The following is a 23,655-nucleotide window of genomic DNA, read 5'->3' as shown; positions in this document are numbered from 1 at the left end:
AGTAGCTCAAAAAATGTCTGAAGTAATTTTGGTTTTATTTGATAATAACTTTTGATCAGATGGTAATATTAAAACATCTAAGAAGTAATTTCGGTTTTATATGATAATAACTAAATTAGAAGAAAATATATGCCAACATGGCTATATGGAGCTGTCCGGGTCAGTTTTGATCAAATAGAATATCTCAGTTGCTCAGAAAATCTCTGAAGTAATTTTGATTTTATATGATAATAATTAAATTTGATTAAATGACGTGCCAATATGGCTATATGGAATATGTTGCGAAGTCTGTACTGATAATTTTATAACGAAAAACATTTCTTTATAATAGCTCTAAATGGTGATTCTCTGTACCTCAAAATAGTATTATTTGCAAATACACATATACAAGTTTCTTTTTGTAAATCTAACAATTAAAATGCAGACTGACTTTTTCAATTTGAAATCAAATAATTAACCCAAAAATATTTTATATAGGTATAGTGAAAACAGCGAAAAGGAAAAACGACTGGGGCGCTGTTGTAAACTCGGTGATAACCACGTAAGTTACCCCTCTTCCTTAGAAGAATAAGACCTTTTCTAAGGATCTTGTGCATTTCTTTTGTCTTTTCCGCAAATTTTTAAAAAATTTACTTAATTTTGAACCGAATCTTCAGCCAGATATTATTAAGATCTGACTAAAACATAATGAACTGGTAGTCCTTTCTTATCACCACATACCACTATCACTAATCGAATTATATAAAATAGTCAAGTCAAACTAACTCTTTATAAAGCTATCCTTCTTATATTTAACAAATCAAACCCCTTTTCTTTTCCATCTTTGGTTCTATAACACAGTATAGAGTAATTAAAAAGAAAATAAAACCCAAATTAACAACGACTGTGCTTACCTTAGGAGCAGGTCTTACTATTATACTATTTCATTGCCTCCTTCCAACCAATTCGCAAATTAATTCATGCGTTAAATTAATTGTCAGCGAATATTTATGTTAATTATGAGCAAATTATTGGGTGACTCAGTGTGCAATGCATTGTCACACAGCCGAAAGCGAAGCGAATTTGGTAAGCGTATTAAATAACAACAAACAAGTTAGCACGCCGTTGCCATTTCTTTGTGTATTTCTTTCTTCAGCTGTTTGCTGTTGTTGTGCCCGGCAATTTGGGGAGATAATAAAAACATCTCTTTTCTAAGCAACATCAAGGTGTGGTGGGGAAAAGGGCGCGCGGCATTAATATTAATTCGGTTATGCGTTCGATGTGTGTTGATTAAGGCGATGATGATGAGGCAAACTGTTAGGCGCTGACACACTAACACGTATACAGACACACACAACCGCACATGAATGTGTGTGCTTGTGTGCGATCTTTCGTGTTGATTCATTCGATAATTTACATATCTATTTGGAGAAAAGTTGTTTCGAGCATGTTGCCAGATTTTGTTTACCTTTCTACCTGCATGCGTATCGCTTGTAGGTCGCTGGAACTGTTGCATGATTAGGTAATAGATTGCATGTTGCGATGTCGTTGCGGATGCGCGCTTGTAATAAATAATGTTTTAATTTTTTCTCTGATTTTTTGTATTTCTTTTTTAAACCCCGATTTGTGTAACGACTAGTGGAACTAATCAATAAAACGGATTTCGTAGCAAATGAGCTTACCCATGTTTTTACATATATACATATGTATAGAGTACGTATTAGGTATTTAATACAAATCTCTTTATTGCAGAATAGCCAGCGTGTTGCCGATTCGAGCAGAGTTAGAGAGCGCAGCAGTCCGTGCGTTAAAGTAAAAATGCGGACACCGAAAATGTTTGGTAAATCTACTGAAACTATTATAGCAATATATTTATTAAGACATGCTTGTAAACTTTTTTCTGTATGTGCGTTGTAGGTCTGCCATTGGGGTTGCTACTATTGACGCTGGTAAGCGCCACTAGTGCGCAGGGCACTTTCGAAGATGCGGAGACCTCTAATGATTACACGAGGTAATTTTGTGAATTGTCTTGAAAACAATATAAAGAAGTAGAATAACCTTATTTTTATTTTATATAATTTTTTTGTTTTTGAATTTTTTGTCGACTTTTTAGTGCCATCACACACCAACAATTTGATCTACGTCACACAATACCTGGCGAACCTGAAGTCGATTATCCCATTTACAGCGAAGTGCCAAAAACGAGCTTTGAATGTATTGGAAAACACGAGGGTGAGTCTAGTAATAAAAATACTGCTGGGGGAAAAATTTTTCTGCTTCAAAATTTAATATTCCTTAAAAGGTTTCATCCTGTATAGTCTCATAGAGTTATAAGTTATAATACCTTTCAGAACTTGGTTTTGATCGGTCAGTTTGTATGGCAGCTTTATACTATAGCGATCCGATCTGAACAATTTTTTCGAAGATCGCATCATTGCCTTAGACATTTACTCGTGCTAAATTTCGAAAAGATATATCGTCAAACGAAAATTTACATACAAGCTTTTGATTCTAATCTTTTAGTTTGTATGCTTTAATGGTCCAATATTGGTGGTACCAACAAATGAGCAGCTTCTCGAGCTGAAAAGAACTTGTGCAAAGTTTCAAATCGATATCTCAAATGATGAGGGGCAAAAGCACATGGCTAAATAGACTTCCCTTCATTCCAATGATTGTTGACTATGCAAACATGCAGGTCAAGCTTATAAACTCATGTCTCATCGGCATTTATAATGCTGTCCATGAATGTTGGATCGGAATTCGCACGATCAAGTAAATCCAAAGAGACCTGTTTGCAGTATTCTTTTGAAAAAACATTATGAGGACGAATTGAGCAAGAACGCGTTTCATACTCAAAATATCCCCAAACTCTTTTGAACGGACTCGCGAGAGATATCGAGCTCTCTTGCCATCTCTCTAACACTTGCCTGACGATTTTCACTTCACTTTGTTATCAGTTGAAGAAGTCGAAGATCGTTCAGAACGAGGCATGTCTTTAAGGATTTCTCGACCATCTATGAAGGCTTTGTACCACTCGTAGGCTTGTGTTTTTGATAGAACTGAATCACCGTAAGCCTTTTCCAACATTCGCATCAATTTCCCATACGAAACTTATAAAATGTATAAAAAATAATTTCGTCTGTTAGTGGAACACTGCTTCGGTCGTCTTCGAAATGGCGCCCACAAGAGGGTCTTCGTATAAAAAAAAAATACAAATGAATATATGTAAATAAATTTGAACGAGATAGCTTAGTTCAACTTTTTAAGATCTGGTCACCAGCGAACTTTTGCTGTACCCAAACCTCGAGAGAATATCCGCTGCAAAGAAATTTGGTAGCAACGCAGGGTAATCTCCTATACTCAGATCAATTCCTTGGTGGGAAAATCATGTTTCTTATACGACTGAAAGACTGAATTTATTAAGATAATAACACTTAGCGATTATCGTATCCCATACACAGTTATATTATAGAGAGCTCTCCTTATATTAGAATAGATGCCTATTATTTTTCTACTAAGAAATCCTCCGTTGTATAAGTTATATAATCCAAGATGAGCTACGACTTGAGTAGAAACTACGACTAGTTGAATGGCTCATATTCATAAAATTATCTTCGATAACTTCTTGTAGCTATGTATATTTTTTGGAAGTCAGTCTCTAGGAAGAAACTAAATATATATGAAAAATTTTAATTTTTGTTTCTGAAAAGAAAATCATTATTATAATTATACCTATCCTTATTAAATTTGAAGCTTTGTAGAATTCATTTATATATTTTATTTTCTAAAATCTTTATAAGATATGTTAAAGATGTTTTTACCGACGTTTAGCCGAATAAATTCTAACCATACCAATAATGTAATTCAATTAATATCAAACTCTACTTCAGGTTATTACGCAGACATGGAGACGCGCTGTCAGGCCTTCCGCATATGTGCACACACTGCGCGGGGTACCCAAGGCTTCGGCTTCCTCTGTCCCAATGGCACACTTTTCAGTCAGAAGAATTTCGTTTGTGATTGGTATCGCAATGTGAACTGCGCTGAATCGGAACAATACTATAGCAAAAACAGCGCGAATCGCATAGGCAGCAGCTCGGATATGATGGAAAGGGTACGCCAAATGATGGAATATCCGATGAAGACGATATCAGCCGCATTGCAAAGTAAACAAGCATCGCATCATACACTCAAAAAACAATTGGAGCTCTCTGAGAGCGGAGTGGCTGCTGGTGAGAGCGCCGATGTGGAGCCGCAATCCAGTCGCGACAGCAGTCAACGCGCCTATTTGAATCGCAAGTCGGCCGTAACGCGTGCCCAAGTGGAATCTGTATCGAAGACTCACGTCGCTACCCAGCAAACACAAGTCGAGGACACAGTCACAAAGCAACGTAAAAGATTGCAGCAACAGAGACAACAACAGCGTACCGCAACGAATACACAAAGTAGTAACACACAACAAACAACAACGAAAACCAACGACGAAGATGTATATGTGAATAGCTTGGGCGAATTATCCTCCGATCCGGGTGTTAATTTCGAGCACGACAGCGCTCGCATTATAGCCGAGTCGCCCAGCCGCACTTACAATTACGCAAAGAAAAGCAATTTTGCCGAAAAGGTGAATGTCGGTTTGAATAGCCTCGCTGAAACGACTGCCCCTGAAGTGTTTGCACCCGATTATGTCAAGCACTTGCGCACAGCCGATGAAGATGCAATTTTGGCAGCAAACATAAATAATTTACTTGAAGTAGTCTCTGAAGATTTGGATACGAGTGTATCCGGTTATCAAGTGCCAGCGCCGCAAAAGAATAAGACTTCGTTCAGGTTCCTAAGTCGTGGTTTCTCATCGCAAAGTGATCGTTCCAAGCGACCACCCTATGAGTATGCCAAGCCCAAGCAGACGGCAAGTACGATACGATTTACGGTGAGTGAAATTTTGAATGGCTAATAACATACTGCAAGCATATATATATTTTTTAAAACATTTAGGGCCAGAGTTTCAAACTGTTATGTAATGAAATAAGATCTGATCAAATTTGACGCGGACTGCGAAAAAATTACTTTTATGTAATATTTAATATAGTAGTAATGTGTTTTATGAAATTAGGGTCCTCAGCTACATTGTCGAATAACTCTTTTGCGTCCTCTACTCGAATTAAGTTCTGCAAATACTATATAGAGAGCTTTCAGAGCTTTTGATAAGACACAATGACACGCTTCATACTCAAATCTTTGACCAAAATGGTTGATTTGATCCAGAAGAAATGCTGATATCCTGCGATATTTCTTTGATGCCAACACGGCGATTTTCAAGCATTGTTATCTTAACCCCTTTAATGTGCTCGTCATAAAGTAGACTCTCCAAAATTGTTCTACAATTTTTTTTCCATAATGCTACTCACACTAACTTCTAACGAACTTCAAAAAGGTTTTACCAAGCTAGGAAAATTGTTTATCGGTACTCAGATAAAATAGACCAGTCCGGGTCAATTTTGATCACCACGCAGCTACTCAAGCGATCTTATTTTTCGAAATCAGCGAAATCTATGAAATTATTTTTATCGATAAGCAATTAAAAAGGTCCAGTCCGGGTCAAATTTGATCACTACGCATCTACTCAAGCGAAACTATTTTTCGAAATCAGCGAATTCTATGAAATTATTTTTGTCGATATTCAGTTAAACTGGACCAGTCCGGGTCAAATCTGATCACTACGCAATTAGCCAAGCGAGACTAGTTTTTCGAATTCAGTTTTGTTAGTTAAAAACTAACGCGATTGTAAATGTTATTCAGTATCTTGAATTTATTTTATTTCAGTTGAGTATTCTTTCGTCACTCGCTAACAATAAACCAGGCAATACAAATACTGTTGGCATATTTTTTTTAATATTCTTACAAAATCTCACTATATTTCACCTCTATATCTATACACATTTATCCAGATTCTTTTGTCTATACACTATGTCATATATTTCCATCTTTCTCTCTCTTCCTGTCTTCTACACATTCAATTAACATATTCGCACATTGCTTTACACCATCATCATCACTCCACACATGCCACAATTACACTATGTCATTGGGTGCCACCCAACTCTACACAAAACACACTTTACGGAATTATGAATTGTGCGGTTTGAAGCCTAACGAGCTGCCCATTGACGACACTTACAAAGATACCAAGGAATCTATCAAACAAAAACCGAATACGCACGCCGACAACGGTGCTACTTTTGATAGCTCCGAGGAAACCATGAAATTTATTATCATGACGACCACGCCCACACCAATCCAGCCAGCCGAAATAGTTAAAGACACTGCTGCGGAGGTCGCTGCAAAAGTGGTGACTGATATAATTGAAACTGGCGCGGGATTCAGAGGCGTGCAAGAGTATGAGACAACGGGGGGTCCCGTAGCCATCACCACAACTGAGACGTCTACGACTGACAACTCAGACCGCTACTATTTGAATAACGTAGGCACCTTGCCACACAATTTGGATTACAACTTCCTCAGTCCACCGGTGCCAGAGTCGGAAGGTGACACTGAAACTTCAACGGCTGACGAACCGACGCTCTACGAGTTTAACGACTTCGACGGTGGCAACAGTTCAGCCCAGGAAATTACTGATGTAAATGCGACAGAAACGCTCAGCGACTTGACACAAACCGACACAACCACAGTGAGCTCAATAGCCACGCTGGCGCAAGATACTAGCGGCGCGGCAGATTTGTATGCAAATGTTGTGGAGAAACTGCTTTTCCCAGCGCAGGAAGAAGCAACAACAGCCAGTAGCACAACAACAACAGTCGGCAGCACAATAACAACGCCAGCTAAAGCGCAAATGGAGACCTCAACTTATGCGCCGATAGTGGATGAAGAGCAACTCGATGCAGATCATCAAGCGACCAAACTATTGCTGGCTGGCGTCAAATTGACAAAACACAGCAACAACGAAATCGATGAGAGCGCACAGAAAGCAAGCGGCTCATATAGCGCCATATTGGATCCAACTTATGGCGAAGGTGGCGCGCTCTTCATTCATGTGGACGACGACGACAATGTAGCAGACAGCACTACCACAACTACTGCAACGACAACGTCAACCACCGCGCAACCAGAGACGAGCACAAGTGTAATAGCAAGCCTGAGCGAAGGCGGCAGCTTCCAGGAGCGCATACGAAATTATCGGCGCTTCGCTTCACAGCAACGCGGTAACGGCAAACCATCAATCAATGTGAGGCGCAATCAACTGCCAGTCGCCGGCAAGCTAACAACTACAACAACTAAGGCACCCAGCAACAGTAGCACCACAACAACACGCAGTTATTTGAAGCGCGTCGCCGCAAGCCGTTTGCGTTTGTCGCGCTTGTCAGCGGCCAATAATCGCCTAACCACTGCAACACCAAGCACCACCGCCGAAGCGGCCACTGTTGAATATACCAACACCAACAACAATAGTGTTGAGTCATCGCAAACGAGCAGAAAAATCGCGGTACGCAATATAGATAAGGAATTGGGCAGCATTGGCGGCGGCAAGCATTATGATGCGCGCGGAAATTCCTTTGACAAAGACAGCGCTAGCAAGCGCGGCACCACCAGCAGTCCAACGGTGGTAGACGAGAGCAGCATCAGCAGCACATCGCCAAGCTGGGAGACGGTGCGCAATAATTTGCGACGCTTTCAAGTGAGCCGCAAGCCAACCACCGTTTCTACCACCGCTTCAACCACAACTGTTACTCCGCGCCGCGCGGCACCGAAGGCGACGCGCAACAATGCGGTGCGCACGCGTAACCGTTTCTCCAATTTCAAAACGCAAACAAGCGCTGCGACAACGACGACTGCTGCCACAACAACAACAACAACTACGACGACCACGACTGCCGCACCAACAGCAGCGCAAACAACGCCTATTGCGCCCACCGCTTACTCACTCAGTCCTACACCAAATCTCGATCACATACTAAAATCCATCACATCTTCTGTTTCCTATTCAACTTCCACTTCAACTAAAGATCAAGCACTTTTGCGCATTGCTGAACCACAACCAAGCACTTTTGGCGTGGCGGCGAATATTGATGCACCGCAAACATACCAAATATACGACTTGACTTCCCCTTCTGCCTCTACTTTTGCTTCAACACCTCCATCTGCTTACGAATTTCCCTCCATTTCAAGCACTCCCTCTTCTCCCATAACTATCGACACACAAGCTGATGACTCGGCAACATTTCTCGATTTCGATAAGTTAACACGCGCCATTGTTGATGATTCCGTCTTACAGAATTTCCGTACTCAACAGCAGTCTAGCCGACAGCCCACTGTCTATCAGACAGCGCCAGTCACCGTCGCGCGCTCGCTGTCAACGAATAGTAATGCTCGTGCTGTGGGCAACTCTGTGCCGCAGAGCTATAATAAGCTGACGCCGCAAGGTGAGTTCGCTTAGCGTGTGTTTGCGCGCTCTTAAGCAACAGTTTTTTGTATATCGCCAATGCACACTTATATACACACACGCCCTAATGCACTCATATACATACACACACATATTACACTCAATAGCGCTAACTGATATGTGACAAGATTGAAACAAACGCCTTCCAACTCACTTCCTCTTTGCAGCTCCTGCTCAGCTAACGCCTCCACAGCGCCCACCACAATTGCCACAGATTGTCCAACAGCACACACCCCCTACCTCTCCTGCACCGCGCATCATTATTGCACGCGCAGAAGGTCAACGCATAGCACCGAACTCGGTGTCATCGATTATATCGGCGCTGGCGACACAGCCGCCACCCAAGACCACTCCGCTTGCGCCGTATGTGCCGCTGGACGACTTCCTTACGAAGAAGTTCGGTCAAACCGCGCCGGGCGATACCAACACGAGTGCTGCAATGAAGCAGGCAATAAGCTTTAATAATCTGCAACAACAACAATACAAGTCAGCACAAAGTCCGCAACAAAATTATTATCAAAAAGCGCCCGCCACAACAACAATACAGCAAATTCAGCCGCTTTACAATCGCGCCGCAACACAGGATATACAAACACAAAAGCAAAAGCAAGAACAAGTGGCGCAGTCAGCACAACACCAACAGCAGCAATTCAATCAACAATTCCAGCAACAACAATTATTACAACAACAGCAGCAACTGCAACAACTCAAATTTCAGCAGCAACAACAACAACAATTACAGCAACAGCAGCAGAAAATACAACAACAACAGTTGCAGCAACAACAACTAAAACAGCAGCAGCAATATGCGCAACAACAACTTAATGTGCAGCAATATTTCCAGAAATTCGCCAAGCCAGCAATTACACAACAACAACAGCCGCAACAAGCTGTGTGGCAACAAAAGCTGCAACAACAGATATTTTCGCAGCAATCGGTGGCGCAGCTGAAGCAAAATCAGCAATACTCGCAACAAAAACAAACATATTTGCAACCAACGTTAAAACAAACACAACAACAACAACAAATAGCAGCAACAACAAATCAATACAATTATCCACAACAACAACAACATCAGCAGCAACAACAGCAGCAACAGCAAACTATTCGACTATCGCCAACACAACAACAACAATCGCAACAAAAGCGTCCTCAGCAAACCACACAGAACTTCTTCACTAACTTCCAGCAACAACAACAACAGCTTACACAATTTCCACCCTTCACCAGTTCAGCTGACGCAACTCAATCACAACAACTGTCATTTGACGAACTCAGCAATAGCATCGTGCCACCCGAACATGACAAACATCTGAATATACAATTGCCCGCGCTCACCGCCGGTCTTATACCGGCGCCTACAGTAACCACATTTACAGCGCAACGTCGCATGGACGTCGTAGACGCTGCCGAAAGTGAAAACTCGAATATTTTCCACGAGCCGGGTAGCAGCAGCAGCGCCTATAACGGCGTGAGTTCGTATGACGTGCCGCTGAGCAGCATCGGTCGCCTGCCGAACGACATAACGCATCTGCTGAGACGACTGCGCAAGGTCAAATAAAACTGCCCATCTACCTTCACCGGCCGCCGCTGTTGCCATAGCAGGAATTAGTAGCTAGAAAAATAAAGTGATGCAACCTATGCTCGGTATATGTGTGTAGTAGTTAGTTAGATTTACTCAGTTAAGTATCGATTTGTGCCTCAGAACTACTTTATTTTTATGAGTTTTCTATAATTTTCGATAACTTAATCTTTTTTACTTTCATCTAAATTATTAATATTTTCTATTGTTTATATAATTCACTATCATGGTTTTAGTTTAATTGAAAGTAGGTGCAAAAACCCATTACTGCCATTACATTTAAGCTACTCTATTATTTTATAAGTGCATTCGACTTTTTACGATCGATCAGATCGAATGATTGTAGTTCTATTATTTATTTTTATTGAAATAAACGAATTAGTAAAACTTAGAAAGAGAAATGCATACAGATTATTTGGAGAGTATACAGAAATCTAGAGTAAGTATACATTTTACGTTGCATGCACAAAAGACTTAAGCAACGAACTTGATTACGACATTTGTGAGAATTGTATGTATCATTTGTGGCGAAAAGCCATATCAGTCAAATCCTACTTAAAAAATTTTTTTAAAGGTGACCTTGAGCCATGAAATGTTCAGAATTCATTAAATTTTTATGTTTTTTTCCATAAGCGGCCGATCTCATTTGATATCTCAACGTACTTCTACTAAAAAATGTTTCTCATGGAATACATAATCAATTATAAGTTCAGTTGAAACTTAAAGACCCTGTTATCTGAATGTAAATAGAACATTACAAATGGTAAGAGAGAAGAAAAATAAAGAAAGAGATATAAACAAAATACGATTATATATAGAAAATATAGGGAAGGAGAGAGATAAAAAGATTACTTAAGAGATATTTTGAAGAACTGAAACAGAAGTATATAAAGATAGAGAGAAGGGTATAGAAAGAGAGAAAAAAAAAATTAGGAGGGAGAGATAGACGGAAAGAGAAAAAAAGAGAGAGAAGGAAATAGAAAAAAATAGAAAGAGAGAAATAAATAAATAATAAAGACGGAAAAATATAAAAGAGGGAAAAAAGAGAGAGAGAGGAAAAATAAGAGGGAGAGAAAAGAAGAGAGAAAAAAGGGATGGAAGAGAGAGAGAGAAGAGAGAAGGAAAAATAGAGAGAGGAAAAAAATAAGAGAGGAAAAATAAGAGGGAAAGAATAAGAGAGAGAAAGACAGAATAATGATAGAGAGAAGAGAAGGAGAGCGAGGGAAAAGAGAGAGAGAGAAGAGATGGAAAAAGAGAGAGGAGAAAGTTAAGTATATAAAGAGAGTGAGAGGAAAAAAGTTAAATAGAGAACGAGAGAGGTAGTAAGGTAGTAAGAGCCGGAAAGAGTGAAATAAAGAGAGAGAGAAAAGAAAAATGAAACGGTGAAAAAGGTGGCCAGAAAAGGAAGAAAAATTAAAGAGTGAGAATGACAAAGAGAAGACACCGTGTCCTTGTTTGGATTGAGATCATGAACGATAAAAGTGACCTGTTTACAATCGCCGCGAAAACTTGACATTTCTTTTCGCTTGTGATGGCTTATTTCCTCATTTAAAGCCTGCCCCCCAACGTGGCCAGAAATTTAAACCAAATTTTTTGCATTTTTTTGTTTTCAATTAAAAGAAACAATACGCATATAGTTTATTTATTTCACAATTATATTGTTTTTGTCATTTACTTATATCATTTCGTTTATCAATTTTATTTTCACCACCTGAAACATTAGCACACCTTCTTCTTCACCGGGTCACTTGAGACTACATATTTAACTTACATATTTCGTTAGTATGCACATCTGCGCATGTGTATGTGAGTGTGATAAGACTTATCGATGTGTATGCGTGACTGTTTTGTGTGTATATGTGTGTGTGTGTGTGCATTAAATTTAATATTAATTAGTATTAATTAAAAATTACAGTTAATCACTTAGTCAAAAATGTTGCTGACATTTCGAACAGCACTTTTTTTAATTGGTATGTTTGTTGTATTGTATTAGATTGTATTGGATTAATATAGTAAATACAATGCGAAAATTACAAATTACAGTACAATAATTACATTAAATTAATTAAATACATAAATACTAGAGTTTGCGGTATATTTGTGTTTGATGCACGCCTATTTTATTTCATAATTTTTTTTTAATTATTCATGTTTTCTTTGTTTTTGTTTATTTTTTACTTTCACTACGCTTTTTAAGTTAGTTGGGTTTTATGTATGTATGTATGGATGTCGATGTGTGTACACTGGCTTAAAATTAGTTTTAATTTTAAGAGATTTATTTATATGTGTGTGTATGTATTTTAATTAATTTATTGTTTTTGTATGCATTTATGCACGATTTTCCAGCAGTGTTGCCATACTACTTTATTTAAGACTTTCTCTGTTATATATATGTATGTATGTATATGGTTTAATTATACAAGTTATTTGCGTTATTTTTTTACTTTTTTAACTGTTTTTGTTGTAGTCTAAGCATAATTTATAGCAAACTACAACTAAATAGATTTAAAACTAAAACCAAAGCATTTTTACTCGTCTTACTTATGAATCAATTAGTTCCAATTTTGCATAAATTTAATTAAAACCACACATGTGGCAACGCAATGATGCCTAACTGAGTTCTTATTTAGTTTTCGTTTTTATATATGTATTTATACTTATTTTGAGAATCATTTTATATTACATATGACTTGTTAATGTTGTCATTTGGTAGCGTCCTTTGTGTACAAAAAAAAAACAATAATAATTAAGTAAATTACGCTTCTCAGCATAGTTTATTGAAATGATACAGAATTTTTTCTATTTACTTTGCATTTATGTATGTACTATATATACATGTGTGTATGCAGTTTATGTTAAATTTTATTTTTTGCCTCTAAGGAGTTTCGAATTTTCTCTGCTGTCACGGATGAGTGTATAAATTTCGATAATAATTGCAAATTTTTTTACATATTAGAGAGAATCTATATAATAATTTTATTTTATATGCATTTTAGTTACAAAAATTGATAAAGTATAAATATAGTACTGCTTAAGAGCATACATGTCTCATGTGATTGTGCATTTCCTCTTTTCATACAAAAATTTATTGATTTATTTTTATTTGTGATTATTTTGGCTATTTTTTGGGAAAATATAAAAAAATATGTATAGAAAACTATTGTTTGCTGAGTCTCCACATATAATTTATACAATTTCATATTACAATAATAAATATTTATATTTTACATCTGCACAGTTTATTAAGCAAATGCTTATAAATTATAAAATTAAATTAAAATGAAAAATACGCAATTATCGATTCAACAACGCACTATTCAAGTTATTTACATAGTTAGCCAGCTCTAACGTTGCGAATTTCAAATCTAACTGTATTTAAAAACCAATAGAGAGACATCGAAGCAAATATATCACTTATACAATAATTATTTTATTAGTTGTGAGATTTTGCTTATTTAAAAAAAAAAACTAAAAATAACATAAATGTAAAAAAAATGTTTAAAATGTATAAAAAAAAATGTTTAAAATATATAAAAAAAATTTTTAAAATATATAAAAAAAATTTTTTAAAATATATAAAAAAAAATTTTTTAAATATATAAAAAAAATTTTAAAGTATATTAAAAAAAATTTAAAAATATATTAAAAAAGAATTTAAAAAAATATGTATGTATATGTATAAAAAAATTTACAAAAAAAAATTAAATGTATAAAAAATAAGATTTAAAAAATTTTATATATAAATTAAAAAAAAAAATAAATAAAATATGTAAAGAAATTATAGAAAATAAAATTTTAAAAGTCTAAAAAAATTGCAAATATACATATATGTACATATATAATATTAAAAAATACAAATGTACATATAATATAATAAAAAATATATACATATAATATCATCAGGGTTGCAAACAACGCATTAAAAAAGAATTGAATTTGAATTGGATGTTTTTAATCCACAAATCGCATTGAAAAAGTAAAAACGAAGGATTTAGTCATAAACATAATTAAGAGTTAAAAAAAAAAATAATAAAAAAATTTTTAATTTTTAATGCAAGACGTTTGGATTAAAAATTAGATTTTTAAATTAAAACATAAAAATTTCGATTTTCAATTAAAATTCAAGTTTTATATTTAGTCCAAAATTTGTTCATCAAAAACTAGCAGTCCTGTGAATAATACAAAAAAAAATGCTATATAATAAAAACAAATATATAAAAAAGTATAATAATACAAAAAAATAGAAAACTTTAAAAATTTACATACATACAAACATATATGTATGTATGTATAAAATAAAAAATTAAAAAACAATATTTATTTATGCAAAATAAATAAAAATATTAATATAAAAAAATATATTAATATAAAAAAATATATAAATATAAAAAAATATTTAAACAAATAAAAATATTGAAAGAATAAATCATATATTCAATAATAAAAATATAAAATATATTACAAAAAATATTAAAATTAAAACAATATTAAAAAAAATTAAAACAAATAAAAAAATAATAATAATACAAATAAAAATATTAAAACGAATAAAAATATTGGACTAAAAATTAGAAAAAATATTAAAAGAATAAATCATATTTAAAACAATAAAAATTTTAAATATAATATAAAAATTAAAATAATATGAAAATAAAAACCAAATGAAATAAAAAAATTGTAAATACATAAAGAAAAATTAGAATAAATAAAATATAAAACATTAATATAATTAATAATTAATAATATTAATATACATACATACATACATATGTACATATGTATTACATTAAAAATTACAAATAAAAATAAATAATTAGAAAAACTACAAAAAAAAATAACAATAATTAGTAAAATTTAATATTATACAAATAATTAATTAATAATAAATATAAAAATAAAATTTCACAAAAAAAAATAATATAAAAAAATATATGAAAATAAAAAATAATTAAAATAAATAAAAATATTGGATAAAAAATTAGAAACATCAAAAAATATTAAAGAAATAAATCATATTTAAAATAACCAAAAAAATAAACGTATAAAAAAGTATAACAAAAGTGAAATACATATATTAAAAAGTATAAAATATAATTAATATACATACATATGTTTGTATATATGAAAGATAAAATAAAAATACAATAAAAGCCAAATTTAAATATAATATAATAAAATTTAAAAATAATTATTCATTAATAATTTAAGAAAAAACGGCAATTATATTAAGATAGTTGCAAATTATTATTTTATTTATTATTATGCTTACTATTATTCTCACTATCAGTATATGAAGAGGTTTGATTAAAACCCTTTTGGAACCGTTACATTATTTTTTGTTTCAAAACAATATGACTCGCGCGGCTTTTGCTGCAAAAAATACACACAAAAAAGGAAGAACAAAACATAAATTATATGCAGCCTAGTCGTGATATAAAATTTGGTATATTTAAATAATTTACATGCATTCATATCATAGCGCAATAACACCCTTAACTTTAAATGATAGATTTATCCTTTGCTTGCTCATTATATATGCCAGCGCATTATATATTTTATACGCCCCCGATTTGAAGCAATAAAAATTACTTTCGCCACTAATAAGTTTATGTAGTTTTATGCCAATTAAGAATATTTATATACAAATATCTTACGATTATGTCATAATATATGTATGTATGTGTTTATGTAAATGTATGTGCTATATATAGGGCATAATTTATGGTAAAACATAAGAACTAAAATGCAATTTAAGTAAAACAAATATTGTTTTCAGTAAGAAAATCGAACGAATTTTTGTTATTTTTGTAATTTTTTCGGCAAATCAACTACTTGCTAGACAAACGGTTGCGTAACAAACAAAATTTTTGATGTAGAAAAAATGTTTAGCGCTAAAATTTCTCTCTCGATGGTCTTGTGTACATTCTGTGTGTAACGGTAGCTTAAAGTAATTGTAAAATTGAAGTTTCTAATATAGTACACTACTATTATTACAGCTTAAAATGGTTTACGCTTAAAACTAACGAATGTTTAGCGAAACGCAAATAAGCAAAGCAACGGCCTGCATCCGTAGCTTCACGAACACTTCACGTCGCACACATCACACCACGCTTACTGCTAAGAGCAGCGCACTTATGTTTTGTTGTTGCGACTTATTTCGACTTGCGCTGTGCAGTTGACTTCGCTAAGCAACGTTGACGACGCGCACTTTGTTGCGCACGTGATCGAGGACGGTGACACTCGGCTTCTTGCGATTCTCAGGAATTTTCCAAAACTGCCGGTTGTTGTTGCTGCAGTGCTGCTAGCGCTGATAGGGTTGTCGGTGCAATGGCCGGTTGCACGGCATGCTGTTGACAGTGTACGTTCATTGTTGATTCGTTCAAACTCCAGCCGGCTGCGCGTGCGCATGGCACATGTGCGGCTGCCTTGCAGTCGCGCTGCAGACAGCACACAATCGCACCAGGTTTGCTACACAGTACACAGTGGTAAGTGGTGCTGGTCCAGACCGCCGCATCGAGTCCCATAACACGCACACCCACCAAATACACGCCCGGCGCCCAGACAATGCAGTCTTCATGCAGCCACACTTCATAGCTCTTCTCCGAGACTTTAGACATGCCGAGAAAGTTCTGCTGCAGTGTCTCATCTGCGCTGCAATCGAGCGGATCGATAGTCACCGTAGCGTCAGTATTCAAGTTACCGTGGGCGCTTGTGTCTTGAGCGTTCTTTTTCTTTTTACCCTGCAAAAGGGAGTTGCTACTAAAGAAGTCTTGCTGGCGCAAGGTGATTGGTATACTTACCGCACCACTGGTGCGTGTAGCAGTAGCTGTCGCACCCGTGGGCGCTGTGCAGTTTTTAGCCGGCACCACGGGCAGATTGCGCGGATTCGTCTGTACCATATCCAGACGCCGTCGTTTGCTCACGAAAATCGCATCCATATCGATGGCGTCGGGTGCTTTTACGGCCGTCTTATATTCCTCGCAATCGATTGTGACCAGGTAGGGTCCGAAGAGGTCACCCAGTCCCATACGATGCGGCCCACGCTTGCAAAATACACATATCCACGTTGAGTCGGTGGTATCCGCATCGTATTTATTGCTGAGCGTTGACGAGTGCAGGCCGCGTAGGTTTTTCCGATCGTGTGCGTAGCCAGCAGCACCCGATGGTTTCTTCACCTGCCGCGCGGCTGCGTTCTTCTCATTGACATCTTCGGCATTCAAGGGCGCATTCACCACATTTATGCTGCCGTCACGCTTGACCAAAATGAATGGAGATTTATTTTTAATTTGTTCCGCTGCGGCGGATGGCGCAGCTGGCGCATCATCATCCGACGAATGTTGTTGCTGTTTACGCCGTTGTTGCTGTTGTTGTTTAGCCGTCAATTTCTTTTTGGCGCCATTCTTGCCAGTATCCGCGGCGCGACTCGGTCGTTTGCGCGTGTCTTGCGTTTTGCGGCCCTTAGCTGCTTTAGACGTCGTCTTAGCATTTGGCGTGTTGCTGCTGCCGACAGCCTGTGTGGTCGCTTCTTTAGCTGTCTTTGCCGCCAATGCTGCCGCTGCAGCAGCCGATGTGCTCGGCTGATCGTCATCGTCATTCAAACATATGACGACGTCCTTCTTTTGCTCGCTGCTGTTTTGCGAACTATTGTTGTTCCGTTTGGCGCTGGTTGTGCGTTTGCCGCGCTGTGCACGTGGTTCCGCAAAGTCAGCATCGTCATCGTCCAACAGTATACGCAAATTAGCGGGATCCATGGCGACGGAGAGACGGCGTCGCGGCGGTCCGCTTCTTCGGCCCGCTGCAGCAGTTGACGCAGCCGCAGCACTATTCGTTTTCCCGCCTTCTTTATTGTCTGTGGCTTGTGCACCTTCTGAAGCGGCAGTTTGTTGGTCTGCTGTGGTAGTTTTACGTATAGGACTAGGTAGTGTCGACTTTTTGGCGGCTTTAGTCGGAGGTGGACCTTCCGTGCGCACATGCAATGGCGTACTCACATCTTTCGGCGTAGCGTTCATAGACGTGTTCATCTCCTGCGGTGCATCTGCTGAAGGTGCGACAGCGCTGAGGTTGGCGTTAGATAACTCTAAAGCTAAACTCAAATCGCGCACTACTTCAGTGGTATTGGCGGGCGGCTGTGAAGCAAGATCATCGGTCTCCGGTATGATGGGCTCATCTTCGATGCCAGCAAACATCTCCTCCAACTTATTTTCAACCTGCGGACGTTTTTAAAAGACTCATGTAGTAAAATATTTTTGTTTTTAAAATTCAATAAGCTTACCTCTTCGAATGCCGCTGTCACTGTGTCGCTTTTATGGGCATTTAAATTTAGTGGCTCGGCATCGCCAGTCTGTGTCGGCGCTTGTCGCTCGTCTGAAGTCTGTCGTTTGTGCTTATTGTCCTCTTCCAAAGCTGGCGTTGTTGTTGCTATAACGGGACATTGACTCCCCGATGTTTTGCTTTCCGCATGTGTGGTCGTTGCTGTCGTCTTGCTGCCAATGCTGCTGTGGCTGGAATTGCTGCAACTGGAAGTGCTGGACGAGCTGCTACTGCTGTGACTATTACTTTGCGGACTTAGTGGTCGTGGCTGCCTCATGTGCGCATCGGCTTGCGACTCCATACGATTGCCAGCCACGACTTCGCTTTCGTTGGTTTGCGCTGCGGATTTGTCGCCATTAGCCTCCTCCAGCTGCTGTAATTCCGATTGCATCAGTTCTTTGCGCAACTCATCGACCGCAACGGCATTATCGTTCATAGGCATACATCTATTGGTGGCGCTGGCATTTCCAATGGCGCTATATGAATTGCTTGAGCCATTCGAATTTGAATTGTATTCGGTGGCGTTGCGCAGTTTCAGCGCTTGACGTTGCTTTTTGGTTTTCGGGCTGCCGCTGCTGTGAGCGCCGCTGTCGCATTCACCGACACTCTTTACGCTTGAGTTACTGTTCGTGTCCACGTGCGTTGCGCTGTCATTTGCGGTGCTGGCGATCATGGCGCTGATTTTGTCAATTGTCTCCACTTCGGAGTCGACAAATGTTTCCGCCGTTGTGCCCAGTGGAGTTGAAGCCGTGCCAATTGTTGGCGGTATGCGTCCATTCTCCATTGTTTGGCTGGTCGGTGAGGATGGTGTAGAGGCGATTGCCATTTTTTCGTTCTGTGTATGTGGTGTACCTAAGTTTGCCGTTGCAGTGGGAGGTGATTTGTTGAAATTGCTTGCAGGAGATTTGCTATAAAGTGGGAAAAGCATATTGTAAGTGAATCCGCATATAGGAAATCCAAAACTATATACTCACATATCAGCTTTGCGTGGTGAACGTCGCACTTGTTCCGTTGGTGACGACTTTGGACTTCGTGGAATGTTGTTCCTTGACAATTGCTGGTACTGCGGCTGTGGTGAGTTGCCTTGTGTTGGCATTAGAACACTACCGAAATCTACAGCCTCTGCACCGGATGATTTGGTGTCACCACCGCGTTTATGTAGACGTTGTCGAAAACCTGCGCCTCCACCGCCACTACTATTACTATTGGAGTCCAATGACTCGCAGTGCGAAGAAATCGCTTCCGGTGAAGGCGACTCAGCGCTGTCGGGTATGGAAGCAGCTTTGGGCGCATTTTTCCCGCTGGTGGAGTACGTATTATTCGCGCCACTATTAACCGTTTTGGGTGAGAGATCTGCTATAACGGTATTATCAGCAGGTGGCGAGGATTTTTTCAATTCTGCTGAGTGCACGTTGTATGTGGGCGCATTTGATGCATTGGCTGCAACAGCAGGCGCCATATCATCGAGATGCGTGTAGTTTGTGGAATTGGTGTGTTGTATGTGGGTGTTCAGTGAACGATGCATTGGTGGTGATTGGTTTTGTTGTTGCTGCTGCTGTGCGGTAAGAGACTGTTGTTGCTGTTGTTGTTGGTGCATGCGTGGCGATACTTGGTGCTGGTGTTGCTGTTGATTTTGATGCATTTGCGGGTGCAGGTGTTGTTGTTGCGGTGGAATATGATGTTGCTGATTTTGTTGCGACAATTGTGTGGCTTGTTGCTGATGTTGTGTCGGTTGTTGCGGCAAGAGACTGTGTGGCAGCTGATGTGCGTGCGGGTGTGGTGGATAGTGTAGTGCATGCGGTGGCGGTGGGTGTGGCAAATGTTGCGACATGTGTTGTTGTTGCTGTTGTGGATGTGGATAAGCGTTCTGCGGCTGTGGCTGTTGTTGTTGCTGCTGCAAATGCATTTGATTATAGTCCATGCCATGTAAAGGTCCACCAGTTTGCTGATGCATTACGGGTGATTGTGGTGTGGGTGGTGTATGCGGACCGTTATGCTTCATGGCAGACTGTGGTGGATTATTAAAAGCTGGCGGCTGCTGCTGATGTTGTTGCTGCTGCTGATGATGATGCTGATGTTGTTGTTGCGCATGATAATTGCGAAGTGGCGATTCTAAAGTGAAAACAATGATAAATTATTATATATTTTTTTGTAAAAATAAACATTTTGCTTACGCTTCTTGGGAGAAACTTGTGACTGTTGCTGATGCTGCTGTTGCTGCGCATGCGACTGCATTTTATTTGATATAAGCGAAGTGTAATTACAATCTTTGCTGACCAACTCAACTGGCTTAGGTCCGGCACCTTTTGTCTGTAACTAAGTAGCAACAAAAAAAAATAAATAAATGTCAGCCGTTTTGAATTTTTAAATGTTATAAGTAAACTACCTCAGATTCATAATTACGCGCCAAATGCGGTACTTTGCCATAGCTTTCACTCATATGGCTAGGCGCATCGTTGGGCTCGCGCATATAAGTATGCCCAGGGCTTGGACCACCGCCACCTCCACCTGCGGTGCCGCTGCTTGCACTCGCGCCATTGTTATTGCCACCTACCGACGACGAACCGCCAGGATTTGAGCCACCAGGTGGCAGCATGCCTTCACAATCATTTCCATTCGTATTCATATATTTTCCGGGACCTTGACTGCCAGCTGGTGAGGCAGGAGATTGCGGTGTAGCGCCACTTTGCATGCCATGCGTGGCTGGCGAAGATTGCAATGCAGATAGCTGTGAGTGGTGTGCATGCTGTGACTGTTGTTGTTGTTGCTGCTGCTGTGCTAAGCTAGAAGGTGAGTTCGACGATAAATTATGACTAAAAACAATGCAACAAATTGAAGTTTTCCTACACATTTCACACTTCATTTACTTACATCGGGTAACTATTCGGTCCATGATGTTGTGATTGCTGCTGCTGTTGTTGCTGATGCTGATGCGCTTGTGACTGGTGGGAATGTTGCTGATGCTGATGTGGAGGCGGTGGTCCTGGCGGCTGTGGCGTGGCCGCATGCTTATGACCACCGTACTCATGTGATAGCATACCAGGCGCATGACCACCAACGATTTTGTTCAGTGGTGAGCTTGAACTACGACTTGATTGCAGCGATAAGTCCATTGAATCGAATGGCGGTAAAAGCGAACGAGGCAGCAGAGAATTCATCTGATGTTCAAGCTATTGGAATATAAAATTAGCATAAGACCATCGGGTTTTATAAAACTTCACAACACATTATTATTTCAATAAAAACGGTAAGTAGCTGAAGTTGAGATATTTTGTGGTAAGAGGGATAAATTTATAAAATTTTCTTTTGGGCATACGAATGAGCATGTTAGTGAGCAATTTGCTGTTATTTGATAGATTAGTTATTAGTATTGACGTAAAAAAACAAACTACTTTAATTTCATATATAGTTCTAAGAAGGGAACTGGGCGTTCAGTTTCTTGAATTATTATCAGAAGAATTAGTAACGCCATTGCATACGGTAAAAGTTTGCCGAGTTAATTTATTTCAAAAGAAAGGGATACCAAATGCAAAAGAATTCTGCTATCTAGAAGGTATTTGAGAAAAAATATATTTATTATATTGGGCTTCTTTAATACTTCTGCCTTAAGCTACTTACTGAAGAAATCCAGTTAAGTGAAATTATATGAACTAAAATAAATAATTTACTGACTAATTTGAAATATTGAAAGCAGCATAATGTATTTATTAGAAACGGCCAAAATTATAGAGGAATACTTTAAATAAAACTAAGTCCAACATACTGAAAAAATAAATAAATCATACTCTAAACCAAATCAGAAAGGAATGAATGAAAATCAAAACATTACTATTTCTAATCATTTTTATTAAATTTGAATATTCCGCATATAAAATTAAGACGAAATATATTACTGAAGCACTGAGTTGTTTTTCTAGCATATTAGGTGCATTTACGTTTTTATGATTGGCCGACATAAAATTATATAGGGAATCCGGTGGCGGTGCCGGCGCATGCCAAGCCGATGGTGAACGCACCATGGGACGTTCGTTGGACATATGCGCCAACTGTGGCTGCCTCGGTATATACGATGGTATCTGTATTTAAGTATAATAAAACATTACAATGATATTTATGTACACATGTGTGTCTGTTTAGTGATATGCTTTTATATATTGTAAATAAAACGAGCGTTATAACAGGACGCATACGCATTAATTCATTTTCAGATCTAGTTAGTAATGATATGAAAGTTAAAGTTTTCAGTTTTCGAACTTACTTGCAAATGATTCCATGAAGGATTTTGGGTCGGTTGACTTATGTGTCCATGGGGATTATTATTAGACATTTCACCTTATTCGTTGCTGTTGTTCAAGTTTATAGAGTTTCCACTAAATAGGGCGGTTATTTTAGTTATCAAGCATTGAGGACTGCACCTTTTTTAAGTTAAAAAAAACAACGATCAATGTGTTAGAAATACGTAAAATTAGTTGCATATCTATTTTTTTTATTCATATGATTTTTATTTGTGTACATTTGGTCGCGTACTTAATTTGTGGCATATGCAATGATTCAATACTGACGACCGTATTCTATTGTTATTAAAAAACTTTTTATTGACATCAACATAACTATAGCTAACACAGGATATAAAATAGGCGTGAAATACATTTTGAGTGGTATATTATCACAACAGTTAAACACTACATAAAAGTTATTTTACATCGTGCTATGCAACTTCCAAAATTCGTCACATTTAATTAGTAAGAGCTATAATTTAATAGAGCAGACACTTGCACAGATCCTGCGGCCAGCAGCCCACAGGCGAAAAATTATACACACACATACATTTACCAACTTCATTTATCCATCACACTAACAAAATCCCTGCGTTTAGTTTTTAAACATAGCCTATTTTTATTCATTCTGACTAAACTGCTTCATTTTACTATAGTAATAATATTTATTTGACTATAGAAATTGTAATTGGAGGCGAAATAAAATTTTGTCCATACGCCACACTAATCTCACCTATACACAATTCTTTTCCTTTTGTGCTTCTACTCCGGCAACTTTTCCTCTTTTATATTTCCCCTTGATATTCTGCTTTTGGTCTTCTGCCATAATACAAGGCGAAAATAGACAAAACATATGTAAGAAAAAGTATGACAGCTAGCAGCTGTATATATGACAGAGCGCCCCCGAAATGTCAAAGATTATTGCTTTTTGTTTATTCCAAATAGCAAGATGTTCGTAATCAAATAATTGTTAGTTTAATATTTATTTTCATAAAAACTTTGAAACAAAGGGTAAAGGTAATGAAGGAAGGGTCATAGCACATTATATTATT

At 37.8% G+C, this 23,655-nt stretch overlaps 2 protein-coding genes across 4 annotated transcripts; one reads left to right on the top strand and one right to left on the bottom strand.

Annotated features, from left to right (window-relative positions):
* The first annotated feature begins 1,797 nt into the window (after positions 1-1,797).
* On the top strand, positions 1,798-10,257 carry LOC126757594 (mucin-5AC). Its single transcript, XM_050471611.1, has 6 exons — positions 1,798-1,819; positions 1,897-1,990; positions 2,093-2,211; positions 3,870-4,906; positions 6,125-8,414; positions 8,602-10,257. Exons 1-6 carry the CDS (start codon positions 1,798-1,800, stop codon positions 9,993-9,995), a joined length of 4,956 nt encoding a protein of 1,651 aa, XP_050327568.1. The 3' UTR covers positions 9,996-10,257.
* Positions 10,258-15,236: 4,979 nt separating this feature from the next.
* On the bottom strand, positions 15,237-23,330 carry LOC126755366 (uncharacterized protein CG5098). 3 transcript variants are annotated; one of them, XM_050467885.1, is made up of 9 exons: positions 23,154-23,330; positions 22,585-22,741; positions 21,198-21,496; positions 20,713-21,139; positions 20,501-20,642; positions 19,301-20,438; positions 18,289-19,234; positions 16,817-18,223; positions 15,237-16,756 (listed from the first exon to the last, which is right to left on the bottom strand). In XM_050467885.1, the coding sequence occupies exons 2-9, from the start codon at positions 22,651-22,653 to the stop codon at positions 16,274-16,276; spliced, it is 4,911 nt and encodes a 1,636-aa protein (XP_050323842.1). In that variant the 5' UTR covers positions 22,654-22,741; positions 23,154-23,330; the 3' UTR covers positions 15,237-16,273. The 3 variants fall into 3 exon arrangements, with proteins under 3 accessions (XP_050323842.1, XP_050323843.1, XP_050323844.1); XM_050467886.1 differs by having other exon boundaries at positions 15,237-16,747; XM_050467887.1 differs by having other exon boundaries at positions 20,713-21,109.
* Positions 23,331-23,655: the final 325 nt, after the last annotated feature.

This window comes from Bactrocera neohumeralis, chromosome 4 (genome assembly GCF_024586455.1).
Source record: "Bactrocera neohumeralis isolate Rockhampton chromosome 4, APGP_CSIRO_Bneo_wtdbg2-racon-allhic-juicebox.fasta_v2, whole genome shotgun sequence".
In the NCBI taxonomy this organism is placed as follows: domain Eukaryota; kingdom Metazoa; phylum Arthropoda; class Insecta; order Diptera; family Tephritidae; genus Bactrocera; species Bactrocera neohumeralis.
Note: the sequence above shows the minus strand (reverse complement) of the source record. Positions and strands in the feature narration are given on the sequence as shown.